The sequence below is a fragment of the Falco rusticolus genome, chromosome 3 (assembly GCF_015220075.1).
Source record: "Falco rusticolus isolate bFalRus1 chromosome 3, bFalRus1.pri, whole genome shotgun sequence".
In the NCBI taxonomy this organism is placed as follows: domain Eukaryota; kingdom Metazoa; phylum Chordata; class Aves; order Falconiformes; family Falconidae; genus Falco; species Falco rusticolus.
In genome coordinates this window covers 74,408,074-74,429,369 of record NC_051189.1, presented here as the reverse complement: position 1 = coordinate 74,429,369, position 21,296 = coordinate 74,408,074, and the positions used below count along the sequence as shown (strand labels likewise).

At 39.6% G+C, this 21,296-nt stretch overlaps 1 protein-coding gene across 1 annotated transcript in view; it reads left to right on the top strand.

The window, feature by feature from the left end:
* The window catches only part of SLC6A19 (solute carrier family 6 member 19), a 32,238-nt gene that overhangs the window by 8,328 nt on the left and 2,614 nt on the right, over positions 1-21,296 (top strand). Inside the window, exons 2-11 of the mRNA XM_037381798.1 lie at positions 7,598-7,738; positions 9,277-9,414; positions 10,708-10,889; positions 11,634-11,744; positions 12,526-12,638; positions 14,961-15,089; positions 16,560-16,716; positions 17,429-17,633; positions 18,190-18,349; positions 20,526-20,688. Of these exons, the coding sequence (XP_037237695.1) occupies positions 7,598-7,738; positions 9,277-9,414; positions 10,708-10,889; positions 11,634-11,744; positions 12,526-12,638; positions 14,961-15,089; positions 16,560-16,716; positions 17,429-17,633; positions 18,190-18,349; positions 20,526-20,688 (1,499 nt within the window). The remainder of the gene's footprint in view (positions 1-7,597; positions 7,739-9,276; positions 9,415-10,707; positions 10,890-11,633; positions 11,745-12,525; positions 12,639-14,960; positions 15,090-16,559; positions 16,717-17,428; positions 17,634-18,189; positions 18,350-20,525; positions 20,689-21,296) is intronic.

Here is a 21,296-nt window from a genome sequence, read left to right as displayed (position 1 = left end):
TTCACAGGTTATGAGCACCCACTGAAGTCATGTTAGTGATGGAAGAAAAGGAAGGGACTGTTTTCATTTCGGGATGTGGGACTGATCAAATCAGTCTTGCACTGTCATGTACATAGCATATTTTCTCAATCTAAAACTGATGTTACTTTGCATGCATACATATATATAATGTATATTTTAAAATATTCGTAAACTTCTTGGGAGTGTGATTCTGATCACAATCCCAAATGATCTTTTCATTATAGGGTTTTCATTGGTTTTGGACTAAACTGTGCATCAGCTGTAGGATCCATGCATGTGTAATTATTAATAGGAGTAATAACGTGAAAGTAGTTAATGTTAAGAATATGTTTTTAGAAGCTAGTGTTATTATGTCATTTAAAATCCAAATGTATGCTATTTAGCATATGATTTCCTGTGACTCCTTAGGGTTCAGGTTAGGACTGCAGGACCACACTAAAAATTTTTCATTGTTTTGCATTTTGTTTTTAAAGATCTTGAGCTGATCCAATGTTTAAATATTATATGACAACATACATTCCTCATTTTCTGACAGTCTTTTCTGCTCACTGCCTACTTTTTATCTGCATTTCACTCTGCCATATGTGTAAAAAGTGTTTGTTCCTTTGTGATGTTTGATCTTGAAAGAAAATTTTTGGCTTAAGAAACAGTATTTCAAAGTAATTTTTATTAAATGTACACAGTAAGATGTTAAAAACTCCTCTACCTAGTTAGAGTAGGGACCAAGGAAGGCTCTCTGGGGAGCTGCTGGTACAAACTCAGGGGTGTTGAACAACAGATGACTCAGTTACAAGAAGAGACACCTTTAACATTAAGATTTTTCTAACATGGGCTGGTGTTTAGAGTTTGCAGCTCAAATTGAAGGTCATTTGCAGCACAGCCAACTCTTGCAACAAAAAAAGTTACAAGGCACTAACCCCCTTTCCATGTGTAACAATTTTAATTTGAAAAAGTGGATGGATATCTCCAGAATTCATGGTACTCATTGGCTTTTCAGGTTCTTCTACTTAGAAAGTGGACATGCCTTCTTTCCCAGGGTTGTTTCATTGGCACTTTCCTGCTTTTCTGTCTATCTTTCCTTTCCCTCATGTTCTAACCATATGAAATGCAGCTGAAAAATAAACATCCAACAGATCCAAAGAACTCAGTATGGATCATGGTTTTTTGACTGATGTCAGTGAAGAATTATCAATTGCTTTTGTGTGTTCGTCAGTACTGTTTTAATTTATCCTGTGGCAGCAGTTATTTTTCTTTCTTATCAGCTTGTGGCTTGTCCTTGCTCAGGAACACTAACACCAGTTATCCCCGGCTTCTTGCTTCCCCATGCTTCCCCAAGAATCTCTCTCAGTCAAATTTTAGGCAGAAGGTGAAAGGCAGCACATAGTAAAGAAATTAGGTGGCTGGCTCTGGGCTCAGAGCTACTGTACAGATATGTGTCCCTGTAGCCAGGCTTGCTACTTTCTCTGTCAGTTCCTATGCAATGCTGTGAGGCAATACATAAAAGTGGGCAGCAATGCCTTCCCATGGCTTCTTAGAAAAGACTTCTCAACTTCATCACATGTGAAGGTGGAGAGCTGTTGTCTGATCCTTCTCCCTTCCCTGCTGTACCATGCACCTCAGCCTCTTCTGGTAGGGCTTAATCCATCTCCTGCCACGACTGCCATCCTCTCAATGCAGTGCCTATTCTCCAGCTTCTCCCTTCAGTTAGAAAACAAAAACGGCTCTGGCTGTTGTTTGGATGGATGGCTTTGAATTTGAACATGTGACTATCTGTATTGTAAAAACAGATCTTGAAGTTCTATTTCTGAAGATATTTTGGTGCCGAGACATTTTCTACCTCATGCAATTTTCTGGCTTCTGCTTCCCTGTTTCCCATTCAGCCATGCTCACAGCACAGCAAACGCCCAATAGATGCAGCAATCTGCATCGCTTTGGATTGCACAAATGCTTTTAAGTCTGGCTTGAGCTACCTCCTGTTGGAAATGCGTATTTACTAGATATTTTGGACACATTTTGCCTTACTCTTTGCCACTCAGCATGATGGCCAATATGATTCATTTATCTTTGCTTTTGTGTGACCAGGTCAGGGACACAGATGTGCCTCTGTAACAGAGTAGGGGCAAACTGCAACATCATGCACCTTCTTCCAAGTTAACTAACACAAAGCATACACCACAATCATGAGTGCACTGACAAAGCTCCATTTTCGCTTGGTCTGTCCAGTGCCTTTACTCTGGAATATGTATGCCTTCACCCTTTGTGTCTTCAAGGTACGTCTTCACTGAATCCTGGATGCAGAGCAGCAGGAATCCCTGCTGCTGCTCTTTTTCATTGGAGATGGGGATTATGCTGCTCCTAAGTCTGTCCCTGGCATGATTATTTTATAGACCCATAAAGCTCACTTTGGATAAGGTGGTGGATTATGGCCATGCATTAAAAGATAGACAAAAATGCAGCTATTTACCACACAGCAGGTATCTGCAGGGGATAAGAAAAAGTCCTATGTGATCATATAATTAGAGGTTGTCTCATAAGGTGCATGCAGAATCAAGGTTGTATAGACTACCTTATGAAAATAATTTCTAATTTCTGAGGGCTGACTTGCTATCTTAACTTCTTTCTTTTTGAAATATGAATTATATGGATGAACATTTGGAGTCATTTAGTACGAGTGAGGTCTGGTAGCAAGGGTGTAGGTATTTCAGCAAGGGCGCTCCCAAATGAGGCTGGATGTTCACCTACTTTGTGAATCAGTGCTTGCACATTTTATATCCCTCATGAAACATAAACAGACTACTGTGAAGTATAAAATTTACCCTTGTAGTACTTGGACTTCAAGGAAGGTGGATTTTTCCTCTGCAAATAGACTGTGGTGAAGGTAGTCAGGAATACTGAGTATATAGATAACTCTGATTTTCAGATCTTTGAACCTAAATCTAAAATTATATGAGAGCTGCTTCTTCCTACACACAACATGACAATAGTGTTTTAACATTGTGATATACAAAAAGAAATGGGTGGTTGCATAATTTACTTATTTTGTTGTCATAGACTGTGACTTTATATTTTTAAAAATTGAATATTTACCCCAGTAAAATTTAATGGAGTAAAACACATTTTACCTTTTTAATGTCTTAGAAGTTGTAAAATACATCATTACCACAGGTGAACAAGATTTCAATATACACACAGTGTAAAAGCTACGGTGTTTGCCTCCATGCTTTCAACAGTTTAATGAGATTGAAATTTCCTTTCATTTGATAGCTATCTCTGACATTACACATAGATTTTGTTTAATCTTTATTGAGCAATATCCCATTTAATCAATGGTTAAACATTTTTGTTTCGTCCCTGTTGAGTATTATAAAAAAGAGGACATATATTTAATGTTTAAACCACTGATTAAAAAAAAAAGTCTAAGTCTACAGCTCGCGTATGTCTGCAGTAAACCTTGCCACTGCGTGAGAGAAAGCTTTTTTATTTCTGTGTGTGCCACACTGAATGAAGTGACAGTAAAACATCAGCAGTTCCTCGCTGGTACTGGTACCCTCACTACAGTAGAGGTCTAAGGATATGACAGTATAGAAAAACATCTCCATCTGAAGTCTACCTGTCTTCCCTTTATGAGGAGTTATTTGAAAGCCTTTTTTTTTTTTTTTTTTTCATTTTCACATTTGAAACTCTTAGATTAAAGAGAGAGTAATATCTACAGGTGTCCAAATCAATTACGTGTTTTGAAATACAGTACCAAAACGGGATAAGAATCTAGTATCTCAGCTGTAAGGTTTTCAGACTGGAAGATTACTCGTTGTTTATATACATCTATACAGCATTTATTTTCAGATTATTGACTTATTTGCTAGGTTTATAAAATAGTGACAGCTTAAAAAGCATTGATTTATTTTTTTTAATGTCCCATATAGCAGCTTTTCAGAGTTGTTATCACTTGTAGCTTCTTTCAGAAAGGTTGGGGAGATATTGAGAGAAATGGAAAATAAAGCAGAGTCAGACTTCTGAGCTGGCTGTTACAATTGAACCCTGGAAAGAGAAGAACCCAAGAAAGAGCAAAAAGTGACATACATACTTGAGAACTGCAGTTTTATTTCTCTTGAAAATATACAAATATTCCTACAACTAAATATTGGTAGCTTTATTTATTTGTCCAGTTCTGACATGGCACACCCTGCATTTTTAACTCATCAGAGCTACCATAACACCTAGCCCTTCAAACTAGAGATTTTAGTTTTATCTGTTTGCTTAGGGATATAAATTCTGTACTGCAGGTGTGTACACGCACCATGTACTTATGTCTGGGATGACAAAAGGGGTGAACAGATACCCACCTTCCCCATTTGTGTCCATCCCAGAACCTGAAATTTATTTCCCAGTAATTCCAAGGTAGCAAGGAAGCCAGGGAGCTGTGAGCACACAGTTGGGCAGCACACCATTTTCATGTGATAGATGGCTCCACGAAGATCATCCTTTCCCCTTTTTGTGGCTGCACAAGGTCATGGAGTCCCCTTACCTGACTGCTCTGTCAAAGATGTGGCGTGCTGAAAGACTTCTTTTGCGACATCTTAATAAGGGGACTTCTGTAAAGTATCTTGAAACCTCAGGAAATACTCTGAGGTTGATAGAGCACTCATGGCATGTCCCCCACAGAAGATGGTTCAATTCTGAGAGTCTTTTTTGCACTTTGGTGCAAAATTTGGTGCACTGTGCTGGCAACAGGAAGGCTTATGGTGTAGGGACAGTGCTGTTGCTGAATCTCGCTGTCTTTGGAGGTTGAGGCATGATGTCTACCCAGGCTGCTAGAGCTGTGTGAGTGGAGGTGCACATTTAAGGTTTACAAGGATGTTTCAAGTATAGAAAAAATGGAGTCAAATCAGAATATCAATCAGACTCCTTTCTACTGAAGGCAAAAAGCTGAGACTACCTTTGAATGCTTTCTAAAGGAAATGCTTTTAATGCTTCATAGGAAACAGCCTGATCTTCCCTCCCTTCTGCTAACAGAGATGGTAATTACCAAAAAAAAAATATTTTCTTTGACAGGTATGTTAAGAAACAGGTGGTCATAGATCAAAAGGACTATAAAGACTGTGTATTTTTTTATGCAACAAGATCTTTGACCGGGGGGGGGGTGGGGGAGAAGGAATTCCTAATCATGTCCCTAAGTGATCTTACTGTGACCTGATGAAAAAAAAAGTTACATGTCTCCATTAGCAGCAAAGACGGTTAAGCAATGCACCTTAGCATAACTAACTGCCAGTCCATTCTTAAATTTCAAGAGATGATTTAAAATCACTGCAAGTTGAGTTTCAAAGGGTGACAAGGACTTACCCTGAGCACAAAAATTAAGAGTATTTGGATCACGTAGCTGTACAGATTCATCTTCTGGACTTAATTACTACCGTTGCTGAGGAAGGGCTTTACCACAGAGAAACGAGTTTGTGGTACAGAAGAGACCTATCTGGCATCCCAAAGGGGTGGTAAAAAGAAAAGCTCCAGATAGAGCAGCTGTACAAACTCCGTAGGGCCAGGTTTCAGACTCAGGAGCTGTCTTGGGCTTAAAACAGAGAGAATGCTCTGGAACTGAAACTTTTTAGCATAAACGCAACTATCCTGTCCTTATCTCATCTTACCCTCATGAGAGCTCCTGGACAGAGTGCGAGGGGGGAAATTGTGCCAGCCTGGCACGAGGTTGGAGCACACAACATATTCCTGTCTGCTTGCAGCTCCATGCAGTGACACATAGCTGTCTCTGTGAACGGCCAGAGGCCCTGTGTGTGGAGCTTGTCCCACTGACCCTCCCATGTAGGGAGGAAGCCATCAGAAGTAGGGGGACAGCTCTCGACAGCGAGGGGGCATGCATCATGTACACTGCAAAAATCCTGTTTTCTATGAAAGCAAGAATAAAACAGTTAAAAGAAGTGTTATTCACAGAGGATGTCATATCAGTAAAGAACAAATTCTTTGATGCCAAATCTGCATGCACTGCATGTCTAATCAGATGAAGAGGGGCCGTTATGTGCACATCGCTCCATGTTCCAGCACAGTTAAGCAAGTCCATACAGACAACATGGGAGACACCTTTAAAAATGCCAGGAACTGAAAGGACAGAGGGAGTCAGTTTCTTGCAGTGACTGAGTGTGAGGCAGTTTCAATGAAGCCCAGAACCTCTGCCAGTGCTGGGTAAGACTTCTGCATCATCAACAATGATGCCAGGGCACAGGCAGCTGAGAATTACATCACCATTCCTGGTGTAGCTGTATTTCAGCAGCCAGTCAACAAAAAATATATTTACTGGTGCACCAGTGATTAGTCATTCAACCTGCTGTGTGGCATGTGCATTTTCAAAGTGCTTAGCATTTTGAATAGTATCTCATGTATTCAAAATGACTGATTTTGATTAGCAAATGTTAAAAATGTCAGTGAAAGACAGGTGAGTAACTAGCATTACACAAATTCCATAGGAGTGGAAAGCAAAAAGTATAGTTTGCTAACTTCATTATAATAGTGGCCACTTGATACAACAATATTGTTTTTAGCAGACTTTATTGAAGTGCACAGAAAGTGAAAATTTTGCAGTAATGGTAGTTTCTACAACTGGTGTAGACAACATCAAGAAGATACCCATGAAGCAGACAAGCATGCAGTTCAGCTTTTTGAAAAAACATTTGACTGCCTTGGTTTCAAAACTATAGTTTCCATTCTTCAAATTTCTTCTTTCACTCACAATCTGATTTTCATTGTGTACATGAGGAAAAAGTCAGCAAATGCCCAAACTTGAACCATTCACATACTGTTTTTCACTTTTTTAATGCACTAAGATTATTTACTGCCTATCATTAGGAAGTTAAAGACTTTTTGTAACAACAACCATAATTGTTATTATGTATAACATGTAGCAATATTCAAGCATTTGACTCTGCACTTTGATATTCCAGTGTGGTGCTCTCTTATCTCTCACGTCCCAGGTACACTTTGTTCAGGAAGAAATTAATTTTAAAAACTTGTCCTATACTAACCGGCTTTGTCATAATTAACAAGGTTTGAACCCTGAACTTCAGATCTCATCTACTCAAACATAAAAGCTGTTGAACACAGCTGCCAGGAAGTTATTGGTTACTTTATGCAGACAGCCCCAGGCTCCTGCCTGATGTTTCAAGGCATGTTGCTTAGTTCATTCAACTCCTTCATATAATTTGCATGATTCCCGATTATAATAAAGCCATAATCTTTTGCAGAAAAAGCAAAGGAAGTCATTCCAGGAAAGTAATTAACTTTCCTTCACCTTACCTCCTCTTGTAATACCAAGGTGGCTTCTTCAAAATTTAACCTTGGGAGTATTTTTGTTTGTCACTTGGAAAGAATAAGAATCCCTGCCTGAAACCACATATGTAATGAAGTTACATACTTGGGCAATTAGGCAGAAACACTGATCAGAAACCGGAGAACGGTTTCCACAAGCAGGCCTACAAGTCACTCACTATGTTAAAAGCCCACAAATCTAATGTTTATGCTTTATTGTAGTACTTCACTGATGGGAAATGGTCTTTTTCCTTATCCATTTCAGGAGCCTTCATGATCCCTTTCCTGATTTTGCTAGTCCTGGAGGGTATCCCCCTGCTTCATCTTGAGTTTGCCATTGGCCAAAGGCTGAGGAAAGGCAGCGTGGGTGTCTGGAGCTCTATCCACCCTACCCTGAAAGGGGTTGGTAAGTCTGAAGAGGATGCAAAAAGCCACCTGAGAAAGCACAAGTTTCTGAACTGATAATCTGAAGAGCAAATCTTCAGGATTTTATTCCGATGTGCCATAAGAAATTCCAGGATATATTACTTTTCCCTTCTCACTAACACTCCATTGATAGGTCAAACTAATCATGATGAGGCACTACAACAATATCGTGTCCACATTCCCATGTAGGTCTAGCTAAAACCTTCCTCTAATTTGAGACCAGTTTGGGGCTTCAGAGGTATTTTCTGTATTATCAATATTGGCTGGTTTTACCATTAAGTTGAATGTTTAAGTGTGCCAAAAATTTGTTCTGTGACTGTTCTGTGGATAAATAGCTGAATCTTTCCCTAAGCTGGTCTACCAGACTTCAGCTTCATGTAATGTTACTTCCTTACATCTGAGAGAGCTACCATGCCAAAAGCCATGGAGGCAGTATTTTGCAGTGAATACTTCTTCACATCTGGACTAGACTTCCAAGCATCCAAACACTCCATCTAACAATGTAGTAAAAGCAGCATTATGCACACAGCATGAAAAACTCCACAGATACCACACTGGAAAGACAGGAGGTGCCATCCGAACATGAGGAAACACTGTGAGGGTGAAGAAACTCTGGCACAGGTTGCCCAGAGAGGTTGTGGAGTCTCCATTCATAGAGATATTCAAAATCTGCCTGGACATGGTCTTGGGCAACTGGCTTTAGGTGGCCTTCTTTGAGCAGGGGGTTTGCCCAGATGACCTTCAGAGGACCTTTCCAATCTCAGCTATGCTGTGATTCTATGATAACCAAAGACTTGAAAGGGAATAAATGCAGCCAGTTAGGACTATTGTTGACATCCACTGCGTCTGTAAATCAGTTACAGAAGATACTTGTTCATTGCATCTGGTATTTTTCAAACTTCTTCAGAACCTAAGAGCCCTCAGGAGCTAATCATTAGCATTTACTGTCTACCAGAGAAGTCACCAGAGGTTGATTGCTTGGGAGCAAGCAAAGGAGAGATACCACCTTGAATCCTGCACCTTTTCACAGATTGTGCCTCCTGGCACCCATCCATCCTATACACCACCACCTCTGCTGACCTCTGCAGTGATATTGTGGAAGAGGAAGACAGTCTGGGTCTCATTTAGGCAAAATCCCAAGTCAGTTGAGATTTACATGTACCCAGCATCCCAAACTCCCCAGATATCATCTGGCAAGACTGTGAACAGGATTGTGTGGTGTCTGTAAGGAGTTAGTCCCCCCATAATGTTGTCTACTATGTGAGTCTCAGTTTCAGTCCCAGAGTAATTTTAGGCTGTAAGTCTATGTAGGACTCAGCTGGCCAACCTTTAGGTAACAAATTTACAGTGATTTAACCTACATCCAAAATAGAGGAGAGGGGAAAGGCTATAATCCCTGTAATTAAGGTGAGGAGGAGAGTGGGGAAAGGTTGAGGCTCATACTTATATATTTTGATATGTCTTGAAGATGAAAGTATTGAAACTTACATTGAATTGTTCTGATTTTATTTTTTTCAGGCATAGCAGCAATGTTTGTATCCTTCCTGGTGGGTTTATATTATAATACTATTATTGCCTGGGTAATGTGGTATTTCTTCAACTCTTTCCAAGAGCCCCTGCCTTGGAGCAGCTGTCCTCTCAATGACAACAGAACAGGTATACGTTATGAAATATTGTATTTTGTTCCACAGCACATTCTTCTGTTTCTAGCAATTGGCCTAATTGAGCCTCTTTCTGTAAAACAACAGTAAGGCATGGCAGTCCTTTCAGGAACTTTATGCTATTTTGATACTTGTGTTTTGTAAAAATTCACATTATATAAAATGTGATCAACACTTAATCTTTGAGACAAACTTTGACCTTTTATATGAAACTTCAGGGCTGATTTTGATAGATGTGTTCACATACAGAATATTCTCTGCACTTTGTAGTGAAAATCTAGCATAAACATTAACATTTTCCAGATTTAGACAATGTGTTTCATCCATCTCATCACCAACAGCCTTCTGTTAGCATATTGAAAAGGAAGGGGGGGGGGGGGGGGGGGAAGAAAAAAAAAGAGAAAAGCATAATCCATAGGAAACACCTGTATCTTTCAATATGACAACAGTCTATAGCTCCTTGGATACTGCTTGGTGACAGCAGCTTTGTTTTTCGTAGTCAGTCCTGCGTGAAACTGTATGAAGCAGGTTTTTCTGATGGGTCAGTGAACAGCTCTTCAGAGAGCTTTGCACCTCACCTCCCAGAAGAAGTATTAAAAGCCCCATATAAGGGCAGGACAGGGCAGAATACTGCACAGGTCAGCACATTGCAGGGAGCTGAGAATCCAACCTCAGCTGGCAAGACCTTGAACGATGCCCCACAACAGAGGAAGACAAAGTATTGCTGATTGTGGGAGGAAAAGAGTTGCTTGGCTGCAGGCTCTATCAGGCAAGAAAGAGCAGGATGCACGCGGAAAACCCAATGTTGTTTGAGTTTGGGTTGTTTTTTTTTAAGATGAGGTAGGAAGTGTACAATTATTGAAAAACATCTGCCTTACCATTTTTTCTTCTACTAAAAAGAAAAAGTGTTCCATGCAATATACATACATTTATGCTCAGAAATCCCTCTGCACTTTCTCTGGCACAAGAAGCTTCTAATCTCACATTTTTGGAGGAAAAAAAAAGAAAAATTATAGAGACAGAAAGGTCTCTGAGTGAGCTTCAAAGATTTTATATGCATGGTTGAATTCATAGAAATAAATAAAAATTCTGTATTAAAACCCCTGGTAAAAAATTGTCTTTCAAATCTCTTGTTTCTGCATGAAACCAGCCTCCAAGAATCTGAAATAAGCCAACAAGAAATTCATTGGCATTAGGGGGTATAATTTAGAACACTGGATTTTATTATTTAACTTCCTTTTTTTCAACTAAATTAAAATACCAAGTGACAAACATTTTGTGGTTACAGGTTACATAGAAGAGTGTGCCAAGAGCTCTCCTGTAGACTATTTCTGGTACAGAGAAACATTAAACATCTCCACTTCCATTGATGAATCAGGCACTATACAGTGGTGGCTTTTGTTATGTCTGACATGCGCATGGGGTGTACTGTACGTGTGCACAATCAGAGGCATCGAAACAACAGGAAAGGTACTCTATTTGGGAGTTTTATGAGATTATATAAATTATGACGTTGTGATTCCTTATTGATACAGACTTAATCTTACTGTAGAAACTGCCGGTTTCTTGAGTAAAAAAGCACGTCTAAAGCTTGGTGTGTCATCACGGGGCCTGCTTTTTGAAGATGGAAACCGAATGAATGGAATTTGATTTGATTTATGTGGAGATTATTGTGAGCAATTTGGCTTCCTTGTCCTTATAGGTCCTAGTAAAGCATTCCTTAGGTATTACCACCTTAACATTAATATTGATCTTTAATGCAGGATCAAGGGACTCTGTCTTTTTCCTATGGTCATTCTCTTCAAAACATACATGTACAGATTTAAGAGGGTTTGTGCTAGCCCTCATCTCTCTGAAAGAGTGACCAATGTTTGGCTGCCCAGCGAAGCCCTAAAAGCCCATCCTTGCATCAGCCTGATCTCAGGGTGTACATTATCTTTTATGCTGCTTTTGAATTATCTGAGTAAAATTTCAACCATGACAATTTGTCTTAAATAGAGCACTGTAACTGTAAAAGTGGTTATTATCAAACGGCACATACTGTTCCTCTTGAACATAGTTTTTCTGTAGTCTGTTAATTGTGACTCACTTGAAACCTGTCATTATTGTTAGTCACAGTACCTTGTTTATTCCCCCCTTTTCTTCCCTGTGGTGCTGTTTTTATTCAAGTGTTCTGTTTTACTTAAGTGGTTTATTTGCATGTTTCTTGTGCAGGCCGTGTATGTAACATCAACTCTTCCGTACCTTGTGCTTACCATTTTTCTCATCCGTGGCTTGACACTGAAGGGATCAACCAATGGAATTGTGTATCTCTTCACCCCTAACGTAAGTCACTGCATGGTTTGTCCCTTAGTGAAACACAATGTAGCACACTCTGTAATTAACAACCGACTGAAAATTAGTGCCCTCCATTGGTGCTTTTCTAACTGTCCCTCAGGCACCTTTAAAATCTTGATTCTGGGAGGTGAATCCTTTGCATCAGTGTAAAAGTAGACATGTACACAGACATTCTCTGTCTCTCTCCCTGCACCACACCAAAATCTGTTACAGAAAATGGAAAGATCATCACAGAGCAATACAATGGGGTTGCCATAAGGGGACTTGCTTTCTTTTCCTGTATTCTAGTTAAGGACAAGTCTGACTTTAAAGCACAAGTTGTGCAGTTGGGAGTAGAACCCATCTAATCAGCACAGCTATATGGACAAAAGACCTAAGCAAGTAGTTTAACTATACAACAATTTTTAAACAAAATAAAAAGGGGTTTCATTTTCCATGAGAAGCTCTCAGAATGTTCATTATTAACGCTAAATAATAACCTCCTTTTCTGGAAACCGGCATGGCAGCTGTCAGCTATGGAAAGTAACTGGTTTATCAATTTTCAAACTATTTGCATAAAACCTGCATATAGGGTTTTTTAGGTGGGGGTTTTTTTTGGGGGGGGGAACTGCTAAGTTTGACAAAAGTATTGACCTATTTGTTGACATTCTTCAAAAATAGTGAGTTCTACATGGTTAGTGTTCTTGGTTTAATTATTGTTTTAAATCCCTTATATTCAGTCTAAATAGCGATGTTGCATATGCTGAAAGCTGTATGTCTGATGCCTCAGGTTACCGAGCTGGCTAACCCAGTGACGTGGCTGGATGCGGGTGCTCAGGTGTTTTACTCTTTCTCCCTGGCTTTTGGAGGCCTCATTTCATTCTCCAGTTACAACTCTGTTCAGTGAGTAGCCAGTCAAAAGCCAAATTTATATGAATATTTCATTCTTTCAAATGAAACATGTCCACTTTCTCCCTATTGCTATGTTACTTGGGATTGGGACACCAACCCCTCAGCCACGTAAGGCACATCTCCTCTGACTGATCCTAGCTCTCCTGAGCCAAGATTTCAGGTCCCAGCACTGGCTGACCTCCTGCACAAAGATGTGTTGCAGGCTGGAAAGAAAGGGACAAGCTCCCACCACCGGCTGATGAGCAGGAGCCTCCTTTGTGGGAACTCTTGATGCACAGTGATGCCCTTTATCTCTTGCACTGTTGGAGCTGGGTGATGGTACACACATTTTGCAGACCACAGTTTAAATCTTTAGCTTAGAGATGAGAAGATATAACTAGGAGTTTTGAAATTCAGATTCAGTTCCTTTCTCTATATATGCACTGGGGCCAGGGAAGAGATGGAGCGTGAACTCCTGTCACCCAGGGGCTGACCTGGTCTGCAAATTACAGCGCAGTGCTATATTCTATGCTCTCCCTCACAAAATACTGGAGCAACCACCAATGCCTTTGGTGCTGGCCATCCCTTCAGCACTGCCCTCTTGAAAGACAAACTGTGTGTCATTCTCTGAACCTAGTATTTTCAATAAATGTCTCCCAATTAAGTTTTGGATATCTGGCTTGGTTGTGCATTCAGAAATCTGTGTTTCGGTTATGGCTCAGATTCAGCCACACCACACCAACATTTCAGTCACCGATGTAGTTCCTTGCCACCACTCCTGATTTCAGATGTTTTTTAAAAGATCATCTGTAACTTTTGGTGCCTGCGAGTCTTGGTGTGAGGTGACAAAGCCCTGCTTCAGGTCCAAGTCAATGTCCCATAACCATGGGGGGGCAGGGATGAGAGTGTTCTGCATCTTTCCAAAAGACATAAAGAAAAAGAGCATTGTCCTCCTGCTTTTCCAACACACAGGCCTGTGGCACCAGACCATGTTCCTTCAATGCTCAGTCATTCATGACTTCAGGAGGAAACTGCAGAAAGTCATGGAATTCCCATGGAGATATAAAAAGAAAAAAAAAAAGTGTGTCTGTGTGTGAAATTCCACAGTTACACTGATGTTGGGCCACCTGCAGTCCAGCACCAGCTGGACCAGGTGTGAGTCACTCTGCTTTCAGATGGTTTAATCTGAAGTATAAATATCTCAGGAAATATCATGAGGCTTCAATGCCATCAGGGATTCAGTCATTCGTAACAAGGAGGAGCTTGAGCATCTTACGCTCTCTGAAAGGAAGGAGTATTTTTATCAAGCCTATCATTGAGAATCTTACACAATCATATACACAAGAGTATGGCAAGGAATTTCCATTCAGTGCCCTCTGCCCAGCAGGGACCTATTTGCAATGCTATAAATGAGGAAAGGTCACAGCGTCACAGGTCTTGGCTGGGCAGGTTTGTCTTTCTTCCCCTCTCAAAAGAGGTCAGAAAATTGAATATAACAACATCATTTAATCTCAATAGCCCTCTCTTGCTCAAGAGAACTGTGATATCAACAGCTTTACAGCCTTCTCATAAAACCATTAACTAATTTAATATTGATTCTTTATCTTCTCCCTCAGATGAATGTCTCTTTCAGGCTCTGCAATTTTTTCATCTTAGCGCAGGTATGCTGGCAAGAAGTGCCCATAGCAGAGAATTCTCTACAAAGCACTGTACCTTTCACAAGGGACAGCTTCTCTGTCTGGCCTTATTAGCAAAATGGTCCATCAAATTTCCAAAACTTGAGGACATTTTGAACTATCTTTTGGCCAATAGTCAAACAAATCTGTTCCCAAGTGCTCTTGGCTCCTGCAATTTCACCATACAGAAGTGCTATGGAAACTTTTATTCACTTTTCCTTTCCGACTGTCTGAATCCAGACCTAAAACTTTCACCTTGTAGCAGAATACCCCAGCAGCTAAAATACAGCCTATGGCAATGTGTGTCTGCACACACATATGCCAGGAACAATAAGGAGGAGACATATTTTTCTGCCCCTCATGTTCTACTTTCCATGATCCAGATGTGGAAACAACTCAGGTGGTTATTCCTTATGAATAGGGTTGTTTGAAGGGAAAAACTCAACCCAAACCAAGACCATAGATGTTAAATTGCTTAAGGCACCAAGTTTTAATTCACTAAAACCATCTTTAATAGCTGTACTTGTATGCTCTTAGAGAGTATACTGATGTACCTATGCATCTGTAGACTAGTTTTTTGTTAGTCTTTGTAGCTAGTGTTTAGTACTTACTTTGGGAATGTGTTTGAAATCTGTTGTTTCTTTTCTTTGAATTACAGCAATAACTGTGAAAAAGATGCTCTGATTATCTCAGTGATCAATGGTTTCACATCCATCTATGCAGCAACTGTCATATATTCCATCATCGGATTCAGAGCCACAGAAAGATATGATGACTGTTTTGACAAGTAAGTTATTGGGGAAAAAAACCACAAAATATGCAGGTGTGTTTGGCTGGGGCAGCTCTGTTAGCCTGATGATAATAAATTTATCATATTTGAATAATTGTAGCTCTTGACCCACATGGTATTGGACTAGTCATTACTTCAAAATATTCTAATCACATGGTGTCAATTGCTTAGGAAGTAATAATTGTTTAAGCCAATTGATTTCCTACATATATGTTGCATAAGCAACCGTATTTTACATTATTCCCCGATCTTTCTGAAAAGTAATAAGGAAAAGTATATTCCATATTTTAATGGTTTTTGAAACAGTTATTTGGAATATAACTGCTTTTGTTGTAACAATTTCTATTTACACAAAGGTTTATTCAGTCTGTGGTATCTTGTTTCACTAAAATATGCTAGAATATAGTTTTAGAGGTAAATGTGAAAAATTAATTTGCAACAATGGGTATGAAACACCATGTTCTGAAAAATGTATTTATTTCACTGCATAGGGAAAAAGTTTCAATAAAACTAGTTCTGTGAAAAATTGGATCTTGCATCACATACTCTAAAAAAACAGAAAAGGATATTAGGCGGCTGCTGCTACGTCTACTATGGCTGATGTCAAATCCTCAAAGGTCTCCTGATGTTCTTGGCCAAACTATGTAGTTCTGCCTTGGAGATCACTTGCAATGAGCCACTGAAAGCACTGCCCATTTTAAGAAAGCTCCCCATGACCAGGGGGTTCTGAGAGTCCTGGCCACAGCTGGATCACAGTGTAGGTATCTCAGGTACTGCTAGTGACTCTGCATGCTATGTTGGGAAATCTCCTGAATTAATTCATTAAATTCTTCCCATTTTCATTCATTGGATGAAGCTCTACCAACCACTGAAAAATTGTTTAGAAACTTTGCAAAAAATACCCAATGCAGAATTCACAATAATCAATGCCTACTCAGCTGATATGTGGAATGAATGTATATTCCCTGGTCCCTGTGTCAGCTCTGTATTTAGGTTGCCTCCTGGAGAACTTAAATGCTTAGGTCTCATCAGAGGTACCTAATTTCACCAGAGAAATTCAGATTCCATCCTAACCAGGGCTGCCAGACCCTGTGGGTTCCAGTCAAGTTCCTCCACATTCAGCTGTAAAAATGCATGATACATAACTTGCAGACACCTTACACATTCCCAGAAGCTGCCCAGTCTGGGAACTGATGCCGGGTCTGTAGTGCAAAGATGGGCACCCAACTTTTGCACAGGTCCCGAGGCTGTCTGTCCATCCATTTAGCTGTCGTCTGTGCTATGGAAGACAGTATTGGTCCCATCTTGGAAGAAGAAAGGAAGATTTGTACATGCACAAAACTGCTGGACTTCCCAGTTTCAAAATCTGATCTTGACATTGTGCTCTTAATAACTTGACGATGAAAATGAATCTTGAGGATGCTTACAAATAAATAATTTCAGATTACTTGCATTTCATTTTTTCAGAAATATTCTTACTCTGATGAATGCATTTGATTTGCCGGAAGGTAATGTAACCCAAGATAACTTTGAACAAATGCAGCAGCTATGTAACATTACTGATCCAATGATTTTTGCAAGCCTGAAGTTTGAATCCTGTAATCTGGAAACCTTCCTGAATGATGTGAGTTTAACACCCTGACTCATATTGATACCATAATTATGGTAGGAATGTATGGCAACTTTTTAATTTCTTAATGCTTTTTCTTCTAAGGTTGTTGTTTTTTTTTATATATTTCCACTGATGTTACACTTGGCTTAGAATGCTCTTGGACTGAAGAATTACTTTGATATTGAAGAGAGAAACTGTTTAATTCCTCTGAAAAGTATTGGCAATCTATCAGACTAGCAACAAAACACACAAGTGTTCTAGGCTGGCCTCACATAGCTGGCAAAATAGCAGCAGGTATTTCTCTGGAACTCACTGGCTGCAGCTGTGGTAGGACAAGGTGACCAGGGAGAGACTCCCAGTGTGAGGAAGCAGCAGGAAGTCCTGTCCTGATCAGCATGAGTGCGTCACAGCACAGAAAGAATGGACCTTGACCCTGGGGTGAAATAAAGTTAAAAGAAGAATTAAATGGGTGCACCTTGGGTTTTTTTGGTTAAAAGGGTGGTGAATTACAGATGAAAATGTGTGTCCATGAAATTCCATGAAATAGAATTTGTATTATAATTGCAGTAAATATGTTGTTGCATTAGGAGGTCTTTGTGGAAGCAAAAAGCCCAAGTATTGTGGTATGGTGTAGCATACACCAAGTCTAGTGAATACAAATGTAAATTTAGGTGCTGTATGATGTTACCGAGCCTAATTTTGGAGCTTCTGAAATCCTCCACAGGGAGTTGAAGGAACTGGCCTAGCTTTTATTGTCTTCACTGAAGCTATCACCAAAATGCCTGTCTCACCTTTGTGGTCCATTCTCTTCTTCATCATGCTCTTCTGCTTGGGTTTGTCATCTATGTTTGGAAATATGGAAGGTGTGCTTGTACCTTTACAAGATCTCAAAATTATACCCCCTAAAGTGCCTAAGGAACTTGTAACTGGTAAGTGCTCTTTTAGAGACAAGTGACCTTCCCCCTCCCCAGGGAATAACTCGTATGCTGAAAAATCAATGCACCACCCATCTACTTTCAGATCTGTCATGGTCCTAAGGCTCCTAGATAACCTACTGAAGGTTTTCTCATGTCCCCCAACAGAGCAGCTCCTGTGAGGTACCCTCTGAGCCTGCAGACAGCTGCTCACCCATGACTTGCCTGTCAGCCTGCTCACAATGATTATCACCCCCTCTGTTGGGAAGCTGAAGGACCTAAGCCCTTCACTCAGGCAGGATTTCCCTCGGTGCAATACTGTCCCACAGACAAGGAGGAAGAAGACCTGTTCTGTCTCCTCAGCCTTCTCCCATTTTGTTTGCAACATCTCCCACCTGTGCAATGTTAGGAGAGTTTTGACATTTTACCTGCATGAAAACAGGCCTTCTCAGAATATCATCAAAAAATATAGTAGTTACTTATAAAGCTTTCTAGCTACTGGGAAAATATCTTACTTATTTTTGTTTTGCTTTCTTTGCCTAAATGTGCTGTTGTTTTGTTTTTTTCACAGGTCTCATTTGTATGGGGTCTTACTTGTTAGCTTTTATCTTTGTGCTGAAGTCTGGTAATTACTGGCTGGCTCTATTTGACGGTTTTGCTGGCTCTATTCCCTTGTTAATAATTGCATTTTTTGAGATGTTTTCAGTCGTCTACATTTATGGAATAGACAGGTATGAAATACAAGTTAAACATTACTAGAAACTAGTGCATAAATTGATCAGTTATATAGCTGCAATCTTGCTACATATCAGTGCATAGAATTTCTGTTACAGAAATCTCTGAAATTATGCAACTGTAGTTTAGGGTTGCTTATATGACTTAGGTTTCTAAAATGATTCTCAACAAAAAGAGAAAATACTTGCTAAGAGTGCAGTGGGGATTTTTATTTGTACATGAAAGGTTTTCACTTTAGTAATACATTATAGTAGATAATGCTCTGTAACAACCAGCTAAAATAAACACATCCCTAAGATACTGCAAGAAAATATTAAGCATTAGCAAGTGCCCTAGACTATAATAACATGAGTGCAAATAATTTATTTTTAAAGTAGTCATCAGAACATACGTATTTGCAGCAGTTACATAGTGCCACTAGAACTCATTTACATTTTAAATACGGTGAGATTTACAATAAATCTTCAAAACAGAGGTATATCCCAGGAGTGTTTGAAGTTAATGCTAAATGATATTGTCCCAAGCAGGGATCTCCAGGCAGGCTGCAGATACTGTTTTACAGCAGGATGCAAATCCAAGGCTACCGAGATACGTTCTTATCTGATAGATTCAGGACTTTATCAGTTGTAGCAGTGAGTAATTATCCTAGCACCTTTCTAGGGATGTAATAAATCAAATTTTGCCATCTTTCTCTTCATAATTAATACATGAAGACTATGAAAAAAGCACGGGGACTTCAATTACCCATAGGTTTTGCTTGAACCTACAGACCCTCCAGCTGTGCTGCTCCTGGACAGGGGGTGAATGCCCTTGTGGCCCATCTTCCCATACTTAAAGTTTGATATTACCTGAGGAGGCACAAATCAATTTAGGTAAATTAGATGAGCAGAGGGAGTGCCCTAGAGAAAGGCAGCTTATTTTAATGTGTTAAGAACAGAAAAGTCTGTGTTGATCACTTTTGCTTCCCTTTAAAATCTCAGAACACTTTACAAAGTCAAATTGAAATTATTCCCAGGACACAAACATGGGCTGAGGCCACAGAGGGGTGGGAATTGATTCAGAAAAGAGCTTCACACTGAACTTTCATGCTTCTGGCCAGTACACATCGCTGTAGCCCCTGCCCAAAGGTGGTGGTATCTGCTCCAGATGAGTCTCTGTGACCTTTTTCTGAGAAAGGGTCATTTGTAAAAAGATGGTGCTCCTGCTTGAAGGAGAACCCACATGTTATTCATGACACTCACATGAACTACACCTGGACATGCTCTGCAGCTGGGACATGAGGCTCCATATAATTTTAAGAATGATACCTAGATCTTAGAATGTAGGAGTGAAAATAAAATAAATTTACATAGTAATTGAGACTCAACTTAATCCTGTGTGTTGTTCATAGCTGTAGGACCAACTGAATAGTCCCCTTAGACCTACCCCCATAGGATATGCAGGAAAGGCAGACAAGAGGACTAACAACAGAGGCCCCAACCTTCCAAAAAATAAGTATTTTTTAAGAAGTGTATGTACATGGTGCTGCATCATATGTAGAGGTCATAAATTAGTTCATGACTGATGCAGAGAGTATCACTCTGAATGCGGGGATTGTTTCTTCTTACCGAGACATTTTTGCCCCATTGTCCACGGCATGTTCCATGAATAACCCAAATAACGCCTTTTTAGGTGTTCTTAATAATGTGTAAAGTTAAATATTGTTTCAGTACTCAACCTGAGGAAAATGGTAGAAATCCAAATGAAGCAAACAACATGCATAGAATCTAATTTTTTAAATTACTTCCATTTGCTATTGCTCTTTTTTAATACTGTCTCATTCCTTTTAATTTATGCAACTCTAAGTTGCTTACCAAAAAATTGTGAAACGATACTGCAATTCGTTATAGAGAAAGTCCACCAGCACTGACTCTTTTGTGGCAAAACTATTTTGTATACGCTTCACAAACTGCTTGAAGAAAGTTCATTTCCAAAAAAAATTCTTCTGTCTTGCTACAATAGCTGCCTTAATTTGAACTACTTTTAGTAGTTTGATGTTGCTATCAACCCTCATCTCACGTTGACATTAGCACAGTCCTGGGAAGCACAGCTAGGGATAGAGCACCCTTTGAGCAGGCACCCTTTGATCTTGATGAGTTTTTACTGTCCTTAACTTCCTGGGTTTGTTTCTAGGTTTAACAAGGATATTGAATTCATGATTGGACACAAGCCCAATATTTTCTGGCAGGTTACCTGGAGAGTTATCAGTCCTCTCATTATGTTAGTTATCTTCTTCTTTTATTTTGTGGTGAAAGTCAATGAAGAACTGCTCTACAGCATTTGGGATCCTAGCTATGTAAGTATATGGAACCAAAATATTTATTTAGATTTATTTTATGTATTCTTCTTTAATCTAAGAGTCATAGCCAGTCATATTCATCTCCCACCTGAAAGTTTTCTGGTAGAAAGCTTACTACAAGACATAAAGTAATAAAAAAAACCAAAACACTTAAAAAATAAGTCCTAAATTCAGCTGTGATGCCTGCAGCTGGTATATAGCAACACCTGAGTAACTTTTCTGAACTGGAACAAAACCAAAGCATATTCCAGTTGTCAGGCAAGACTGAAACAGATGTCAGTTCCCCAGCAGGAATTATAGAAGAGCTGGAAGTGTCGCAACCTTTCTGTGTTGACAAAGGACCAAATCTGTGAAGCCATTTTGATATTGCACTTGTTTCTGTGTGCATTTTAAATCACAGAACTGCAGTAGTGCTGGAGAGCTTCACTAACAGAAGAAATTGATAATAATTAATATTGATAGTCAGATTTCTTGTTTCCTCTTCCAAATGTATTAGCATGATTTAAATTATAATTGCAGCAATGAGTTACCTACTTTTCCTTTCCTCCCCTTGCAGAATAGACAGCTGTATGTGGTACAGAGAAGGGCATGTTAGAAAAAATGTG